At 42.0% G+C, this 9,597-nt stretch overlaps 1 protein-coding gene across 4 annotated transcripts in view; it reads right to left on the reverse strand.

Moving 5' to 3' along the window:
* ccny (cyclin Y) overlaps positions 1-9,597 on the reverse strand; it is a 40,068-nt gene that overhangs the window by 5,591 nt on the left and 24,880 nt on the right. Inside the window, exons 2-10 of one of the 4 annotated variants that reach the window (XM_005740551.2) lie at positions 9,108-9,182; positions 8,084-8,104; positions 6,657-6,691; positions 6,539-6,562; positions 5,821-5,921; positions 5,684-5,719; positions 5,099-5,156; positions 4,628-4,747; positions 1,407-1,573 (exon numbers count right to left, since the gene is read on the reverse strand). In XM_005740551.2, the coding sequence (XP_005740608.1) occupies positions 1,407-1,573; positions 4,628-4,747; positions 5,099-5,156; positions 5,684-5,719; positions 5,821-5,921; positions 6,539-6,562; positions 6,657-6,691; positions 8,084-8,104; positions 9,108-9,182 (637 nt within the window). The remainder of the gene's footprint in view (positions 1-1,406; positions 1,574-4,627; positions 4,748-5,098; positions 5,157-5,683; positions 5,720-5,820; positions 5,922-6,538; positions 6,563-6,656; positions 6,692-8,083; positions 8,105-9,107; positions 9,183-9,597) is intronic. The other 3 variants (XM_005740552.2, XM_005740553.2, XM_005740554.2) reach the window with 3 other exon arrangements.

Below are 9,597 nucleotides of genomic sequence, written 5' to 3' on the forward strand. Positions count from 1 at the left end.
AGCCTATACAGCTTGGAGTAAGACAACATGCATGAAGAGGATGATGTGGACAAAATACTCATTTGCCTAATAATTCTGCACTCCCTGTATTACCATTTTATGGGGAAAGAGACAAGAGGAACTAATGTAATCTGAAGTCCCTCAGACACTCTAAGCTCAAGAACAAAATAAAATAATAATAATAATAATAATGTATACTTCATCGTCACAAGAAATTCTTCTCTGCATTTAACCCATTCACTCAGTGAAGCAGTGGGCAGCCACCAATCTAGCGCCTGGGGAGCAGTGTGTGGGGACGGTATCTTGCTCAGGGGTACCTCAGGGTAGCCGTTAAGTGGATTCCAACCCCTGACCTTCCAATCATGGGGCGACCACTCTACCTACTGAGCTATCCCTGCTCAGATCAAAGGCATTAGACGAAATGGTCAGAGACTCTCCCGTCAAAGACTCTTAGCAGCTCTTGAAAACAGGCTGACCACACAAAGCCCGACTATTCTCAGGACAGAAAGACAAGTGCTGCTGTATCTGCCATCACCCCACTCAGCAACGATGAGTCAAAGAGGAAGCATTTATTTACATGGCTGACACTCTACCAGGGGTTTTCATGGCTGTGTGGCATTTTAGGAGCCAGCAAACAGCTGATGGCACCAACCTTTGAGAATTGTGGCTCTGAGGAAGAAAGATGGGGGGGGAAAAGTGCTGCGATAATAAATTTTTAGCTGCTGCTTTAGTAAATTCTTGACAAATTCTGGATGATTTTTTCTGCTGATTGCTGCATTGATTAATCAGTAAAACAATCTGCAGCATTATGATAAAAATAACTGGTAGTCCTCGTTTCAGGGCCATTGTGCTCCAAAGATGTGACCTAAACCTAAACATGCGCCTGACGTACAGACTCCTGCTGGAAATGTTTCACACTGAACATTCGGAGGAATATGCTACAGTATGTTCTGAAATGCTAATGTTATTGAAATCATCATATGGTATAGTCAGTCATGTGATTCTGCACCTCCCACACAAGGACACTGGTTTCTCTTTGAGAGAAGCTGTTGTCATGGAAATAGTCCAGACATTTCCCAGTCATAAGATCACAGAGAAGAACAGCATCCGGGGAAAACAAAAAGGACTAAATAGCTTTGATTTCAGCTGCTGCCATCAGTTAATAATGTTTTATTTCTCTTAGTAACAAATCAAGTGTTTTAGCTGATTTATTCCATGCAAATAGTTAAACAATAAACTGTTTCTATGTTCTTAAACAACCATGTAATGAAAATAAAATGCCAGGCTTTAGCTTCTATCGCCAACTCAGCTGTTTTAGTGCAGAAATAACAGCAGACGTCTTCTGCAACTGACCTGAGTCTATAGGGATATAGCTCTACGCTGCTGATGTCAATAAACTGACTCACATGTCCTCCACAGTGATATCCTTGAGAATTTGGCAGTAGTCGACGTTCCAAACCGCCTGGTCGTCCCAGACTTTGGAAGCCAGGAGGATGGCTCCCAACACGATCCGCTTCCAATTGGCCGGGCAAATGTCGATCTCTGCGTAGGTCAGGAGCCTCTCCAAATACACCTTAGACAAAGGGATTTGTCACAAGTAAGCATCTTGAAATAAAACACAGTTATTTTAGCACAAAAACAAAACTGAAAAACTCTCAATTTTGCCTTTTGTTTAACAGCTGGCATCGACTAGCATTAACAGCATCAAGTCAGTTTCACACGACTAAAACATCCTACACGCAGGGTCAAAAGAGTCAGATTGCTAAACTGCTATCGCTCTGTGTTTTCCATCACCCACGGTGTAACGCTAACATAAGGTACAAAACATAAGCAAGTAAACACCACGTTAATAATCATATCGAGCCTTTGTTTCCTCGGGGTTTCCTGTGTTTAATTACCCTCTGTTCTCCCTGCCTCTGTTTATCTGAAGGGTTAGTTTGCTGCTTTACAGTTTTGCAGTCTCCTGCCTACTCCACCTCCATGATGTCAGAGGCTGATGAAATCCAGCTTCCCCGGAGCTCCCTCGTGAAATATTCATGCCAATCGAACCCCTGCACCGTCTCCTTCTCTCTCCTTCGAAATAATTCCCACAGTCTACACGGCAGAAAGCGCACAGAACACACAGACACCTGATCCTCACAAGCCAAAGCATTTGTGCAGATGTTAAATCTTCTGATCCACTCATCATCATTTTGTTACAGTACAAGAGAGAAGGTCTTCTGTTAGATTCATGGACTGAACTGTGAAAGCTCGAACAGTTAGTGCACAAAGCCCACATTCAGCTCCCTTTTAAAAATGATGTAAAGTGAAAGATTTAACAGTACACAAGCTTAGATTTGTCACTTCTTACTTACTTTCTTTGCATTTTAATAGCCATACCATTTTCAGGATGTATACCCTGAGGTACATCGTAATAAATATTTCAGTTTTCAGACTAACAAGGATGGCAGGTTGTGAAATGGAAATTAATAAGTTCTTTTATGCCACTTTGCAGCCCAGTTTGTCACAGCTCAGGTGTTTAATTAGACAAGTCGTGCTCAGTGGGGCGTCCTTCCTGAAGACAATACCAGCCTGTTTCTGCTGTGGCCCAAAACTGGTAGCAGGTGACAAACATCGAGAAACGAAAGAAGACTACATCCTGGCATAGCTGCTTCAATTTCAGGAGGCTTGTCTGATAATAAAACACAGTAACTTCATCTACTACAATAAGTTTGTCTGGTTTTTCTGTCCCTCAACAGGAAACCTGATTCGTCTTCCCAGAGGATGACATGCTCACTCTCTGGGTCTCTTTCTTTTCCATCCTCTCTCTCCTCACCTGTGATGTAATAACTTGGGGAAAGCAAGACGCCCAGCTTTCATCTCAACTCCCCTGTCTAAATTTAGCTGTGTCAGCTAAGCTACACCAATAACCACCAGCCAACAGCCCCATTCAATTACTGACAGCATGGCAGAGTTTACACTGGAGAGCTGCAGGAGGCACGCCGTGTGCCAGGCTCTGTATGCAACTATCGCTCTCGTCCACCTGAACATGGACAAAGACGCAGACGCAGCACGTCACAGTGACTGCTTTCCAGTTACTCTCTGGAAAAGCAGAAACACCCACACAGTTAACACATTTGTCCATCTGTCAGGAAGCAGAGAAACCTAATACCAGGCCCCTGGGCTAGCCACATTAACAATGCACTTTGCTGGCCTCTAGAGACCCACGTGTTAGCCAGAGTGACAAAGTGTAGAAAGAAATGTTTCTGGGCAGATAAGCGGAGAAGGGAGATGGCACTAACTGTGCCATCAAATCAAACATAAGGATAAACTATTGAACTGCTTAAGGCTTTAGTACAGAGAGAGAAAAAGAGATGATGTGATATGATATGTGAGGACAGAGAAGAAACGAAAAGCACAGGTGAGCACACAGGATGTCATAAGTCACGGGGAGAGAGCCCACTGTATGCCAAAGCACCAATTATATTCTAATTATACACTTGCTACAGGCGCAGGCAGACCTCATACTGAAGTAATTCTGAGTGGAGACTAAACGGATTAAACCGCCACAAATCTGTTACTGAACTTACTGAGCTCTGTCTCGTGGCTTCGTTTGTGCAACATTCTCCAGAAGGACAAACAGGCTGTTTCATATCACACAAAGAAGAAGAGTAAAAAAATAAAGAGAGCCAACAATCTAAGGACAGCAGAAAACAAGACGAGCAGAAGCAATACTCCCTCCTAGTGTCAGCACTGAATTAGACTCACAGTCCTAATTCCTATCTGTCTCCCACGCTCTCGCGCTCCTTCATGATGTTAACTGTGTGGAGTCATGCTTCGAGGTGCTGAAGGGTCTCTTAATTAGGTTGTAACCGCGAGCTCTGGACACCCTTGTCTTCCTCCAATACAAACAGGAACTTCTAATCACTTGAAAGTATATTTTTTTCCTTCCTTGCTGTTGTTGTTTTTTTAAAAGAAAACAAAAAGTTTGCATTTCATTTTGTTTATAACTGCATCAATGCAGAAATAACCACATTCACAGAGTGTGGCTGTACTCAGTGGTGGGAAGGCTTTTATAATCCACTTCCACTCAGGGCCAGCTGGATTGGAAAAGCTCTTAATGTAATCGTCCCTCCAAGCAAACATGTAAATGAAGTCAAAAAGCCCTTTTCCATTAGTACCTGCTCAGGTTGGCTCGGCTCAATGCAATTTTTAGCGTTTTCCCGTAGTACCTGATACCAGGTGCTCTTTTATTACCTACTCGGCCACAGTTCCAAGCGATCCAAAAATGTGACATGCATGCCACCAACTGGCTACTCAGTCTCCTTTACAAAATCAAAACCGCCATTCTTGAAACCTGGCAACAAGGGAAATGACTGCACAAAAACAACACCACGGTCCCCGAGTCTGACCGAGCAGCAGGTGTAACATCGCCCCGACGTCCTCCTTTATTGTGGCGTTTGTGTCACATCCAAATGATGTCACAGCACGTTCTGTCGCGTTGCTGTAATGACCCAACCCACATTAGGTGCTTGTAATGGAAAACGAGTCGAAGCGAGTCGTGCGTCCAGCCGATCTGAGTAAGTGCGAATAGAAAAGGGCTAAAAGTGTGCAGGGACTGCGTTTCACGGCTGAACTGTTTACTCACCAAAGTGACGATGGCACACTCGGCAGTGAGCTGCGCGGCACTGAAAAGCGTCCTGACGAAGCGGTAGATCTGCTTCTGCTCAGGGTCGTGTTTGTCATAATCAGCAGGAACCTCGGACTTCTGCGACAAACACCAGAAAAGATAAGAATGAAATGAAATCAGATCGTTTCCCAAAGTGGAATCACAAACTGCTGCTCGATACATCAGCTTATTTCTGAATGCAGAGGTTTAGTGGTGTTGGACATGGGGCGTAAAACAAAGGGGTTATGTAAAATCTGAGACTGAAATTGTTGAGCAAATATTTATTTTAAAACATGTCTGAATGATCCAGATGGCTCCTGAGATTACACATCTCGCCACTGTGTGATCCATGTGTGCTTATGCGCCGTTTATCAGCTCATGCAATTAGTCTTCCTGATGAATCCTGACAGTTTGTGTGTACTGGAAATTCATCTTCGGCTGCGGCCTTACTGAGAGTGGGTGAAGCTTCTCATCGAAAATATCTAACAACATTCTTCCGTCGATGTCTCTGGAATTAAAAAGAGGAAAAGAAATCAAAAACAGATGCATGATTTCATTGATAAGTCATTTATATGAATGAATCTGCACTTCAACCAGCTGCCCTATATGGGATTCTTACCACTTTCAGTTTATAGAAACACGTTTTATCCTAAAGCTTCCGTGTTTTTAAAAAAATATGAGATCTGTCAAGTCATGTCAATCCAACAAATTCTATTAACAACACAAAAATATGTTCCAGGCTGCATCTTTGCGAGCAGAAATGTGAGTCACTTAAGCTGCTACATAAAACAGCCTGTTCTTCTCTGCTTTGTGGTTTATTTAAAAATGTCTCCATGCAAGCGTTATTTAGTGTCTCCACAGCCTTTAGTAAGAACACATCCCTTTGCAAAAGGATGTCAAGCTTAGCTGGATATCAAAGTATCTAAAGAGTAAAGAATTTAATATAATCTTTCTGGGTCAGAATGAAGCAGGATGTTGCAGGGCTTTTGTATTTTGTGGAATTTTGATGCAAAAGAAATAAAAGGTTAATCTTACCTGTTCTTTATATGATAATATATTGCAAGGGCTACGCTGCAAGCACAAAAAGGTAAATAAAAATGAGTGTAAGAGGACAATAAGGGAAAAATCTTTCAATATTAGATAAAGCTGTGAATCGCTCAGATGGGGGTTACCATTTGATGGTGTATTTCAGGTTGGGTTGACTGACAGTGCTGTCATCGAGGAATATGGTAGAACAGGAGCTGTATTTCCGTCTCACTGGGCCTGGATAATGCTGGAGTTCAAACACGTCCGTACCAAAAAACAGAGACACACACGTCAATCTCTATTTCTGTCATACTTGGACGCGCCAAAGGCCTGGTATGAGGATGGAAAGTAGGGCACCTGTGAGCCCACAAGCTAATCTGTGGGTCTGTCAGCGTCTCACTTTGTTGCATGCAGGAATGGTATTTATGGTGGAGTGCATCTTTAGAGAAACATCAAAAACTTGATGAATAGCAAGTTCATCACCTTGAGTAATGACCTTTCTATTCATCGTCCATTCATTTCATTCAAAATTATTTTTAACTGGTGCACACTAAACAGGTTTATGACTTAAACAAGACGCTGTTTTCTCATTTGGCCCTGCAGGAACTGATTAATGCAAATTTTGTTCAAACAAAAAAGCACATTTGCACATTTAGCTAGTCCTGTCTTTCAGGTCTCAGGGAGTGTGGACAAAGATGACCTGCACCATAACACCACGCTTCTTCTACATTTGTACTACATCTAAAGCTTTTTAAACACTAAGACTATAACTGGAGTCTGGAGTGTGGGATAAAAAAAACAAAAAACGGGAGGAACAATGGAAACGGGTTTGGGTTACTTTGAGGGTCATTCGGAGGACTTTACCTTGTTCTCCGAAATGTGTGTTAACTTGCAAAAAATACAAGACATTAAAATTACTAACTGCACAGCAATCATAACAGCAAACGTATTACACACAGTGGCTAATGATTCAGTTACTTACGTGGTTGATGTAAAGGCTCTTCCGTTTTTCTCGAACTGAAAAAAAAGACAAGAGAGCGCTTCAAGAATCTTTGTGTGAGTGTAGTACACAACCCTCACAGACAGGGAGCAGCATATAACCAGGCTTCAGAGCTGCCCTATTAATATAGACTTTCCCCCTGTGTATAATTATTATAAACCACATACAACAAAGCAAAGCAGCTTCAGCAAAAAACAGTTTTTACATTAAAAAACTGAGAAATTTCAAAGCCTGTGAGTATTTTCTCCGCTGCGATTGCACTGGCAAATGTGTGTTAATATGTGGGAATGAGTGTGACCTTATCAATTAATCCGTTCATCATTTAGACATACATGTCTTAATTCATGCTCAGTCATCCAGGTAAGGAAATCTTCAGACACTGAAGAATTCACTTGGATGAGTGATGAAAGGTTTCTCCCACACTACGTCCACATGAACAGAATTAACTTCCTGTGATTGGACATTCATGAGTCCAAATTAAATCAGGCATAGTGACTGGTTTATTCAAGTGCAGCCAATCATCTGAGCTCATCTCTTTTCTTTTTCTTTCTGTTCATACAAATCTGGTATTTTGCTACCTTACTTCGGTTTAGCGGATGTGATGATTTGTTGGTTCTATAAAGCAGAGCTTTATCGCAGTTACGGCACACGCAACAGTGCAGCAGCGCTGCGTGCATGTCTGTGTGCATGTCTGTGTGCATCAGTATATGTGCTCACTGTTGTAACAGAGCACGCAAAGGGAAAAGGGCTGCTAGCAAAGCAAACTGGAGCAGATGGAGAGCGCAGAGCACACAGAGACACCTTGTACGTCTCATCCCATACTGTCTGTGTCTTACCTCTCTGGCACAAAGGTGCACACACTCACACTGCAAAGCACGCTGAGCTTTTTCCACTGAGCAAATGTGAGTGTGTGTGTGTGTGTATTTAGCAAAGAACAGCAGTCTTTGACACCATCAAACAGCTGCACAGCTTAGTCAAAAAAAACAGTAACAAAAAAACCACAAACCTAACCACAGTGATTTCTGAATAGTCATGAAACATGTGACACAAATCACAGCTTTATACTCGAGGCTGATTTCTAACTTTATCAACCATTTACATATGAAAATTGAAATATCCAGTAATTAGAGGTGTGTCATTTTAGTAACTAAACTGCAATTTCTTTGGCCAAGGCTGTGCAGTCCTGTTCCTACATCTCATGGACGGACATGTACAATGGAAGAAACGCACGCACGCACACAGACGAGATCAGCAGCTAAGCAGCAGAGACAAGTCACCTGCTAACAGAGTACGAGGATACGATGCAGTTTGAGACCACACAGAGGGACTGTTCCCTTAAAGGGTCCAGCCCGAACACACAGTAAGCATAGTGTTACCTGCCTACCAAGCACAGACGTATACATGCTTACCTCTTTTGTTGGGCACAGCAACTGAAAAACAAATGTCCAAGTTGTCTCCATGTTTATGACACAGATACTCACAACAGGCATTATTATTAAGTGTGTCAGTAATTCATTTATAGCTGCTGGGAGTGATGAACACAGCAGCTGTCACATATGTTAGGACCACAATGCTCTGTATTGATATTTAATAACAGTATGAGAACAAAGGCCAGCAGACTTTCACATAAGAGCCTGACGATGCTAATACAACACTATCAGCACCTAACACCGGATCTATATAACAGCCTTCAGGCGACAGACTGCTCAGCTGAATCAAAAGCTTATCATCAAAGCAAAGAGATTATGTCTAAACTGGGAAATAATCTAAAAAGCTTCACATTTCAGTTGATAATAAGACATTCCTGTCATTCTAGAGGCACCCGACTGCTACAAGATCAATCTTTGTGCCTGCTAAGGAAGATCAAAACACCCCAGTGCGTCTTCAAAAATCTGACATGAAAGCAGACGGGACAGGGCTCCATCTAGAGCTTTTATGTTGGATAAAAGCTTGCTGGTCAGTGGTACTTGTGCTGATATCTGAAGTTCCACCTTCAATAAAAACAGCTTGCTATCTCAAAAAGTGGGCATATGCTACAGTCTTCTTTGCGTCACCTCTTTGCTTGGTTGTCCATGATCCACCTGCAGTAGCTTTGCACCTACCAGTGCACAGCTCACTGACTTTGCACAGAAACTCCAAGCATGTCCACAAGCTGCTTCCTCATTTTCAAACAAACCGGAAGACATTATCCTTTACCCACAAATGTAACCCTGCATTATGCTATCCTGGCTTCATCCAAGTAGATCAGGTGTACACCTAATGGTGCGTCACTGATTACGAAAACACATTTATTAAATTTAGCTCTTCTTCATTGTAGATTAATAACAATCATGACACTCCAAATACTCTTTTCCCTCATTTAAAAGTCAGTGAAGAAATTTCAGAGAGATCTGAGATTATTAAAATGTGACAAAAGAAGAGAGCACAACTCACCATCAGTTTGTGACTTGCTGAGGAAAATGGTGCTGGCGCGGGGATGATCTGAGGGATTGTACTCCATGGGAAGATCTAAATACAGAGGAAGGAAAACATAAGCCTCAAAGAAAAGCAGCATTTAAACTGATTCAAATGATTTAATCCCAAATGCAGCTGAAAAATAAATGCTGTCAGGAAAAACAAATTGTTTAAGCTGTTAGAGAACTTGTGATGTTCTTTTGATAAAACTATATTCAATATCATATAATCATCAGGATGACGGGTACAACTTAAACACGCTGCCGGATACAACCTTTAATTTTGAGGTTATAAATGTGGGACTGGCTTCACGAGTTAACCACCTCTCGTCTAATGGTCTGAGCTAAATGAAAAACATATCTGTCAGCTGACAGTTTGCTGCACCAGCGCTGTGTAAACGGTGGTTTGTAAATCAATGCACTAAGCAAACACAGCAGAAGGCTATAGATTTGTACTGAATCATCTTCTG

Source organism: Pundamilia nyererei, unplaced genomic scaffold (assembly GCF_000239375.1).
Source record: "Pundamilia nyererei isolate P.nyererei 1_Seehausen unplaced genomic scaffold, PunNye1.0 scaffold00101, whole genome shotgun sequence".
NCBI lineage: Eukaryota > Metazoa > Chordata > Actinopteri > Cichliformes > Cichlidae > Pundamilia > Pundamilia nyererei.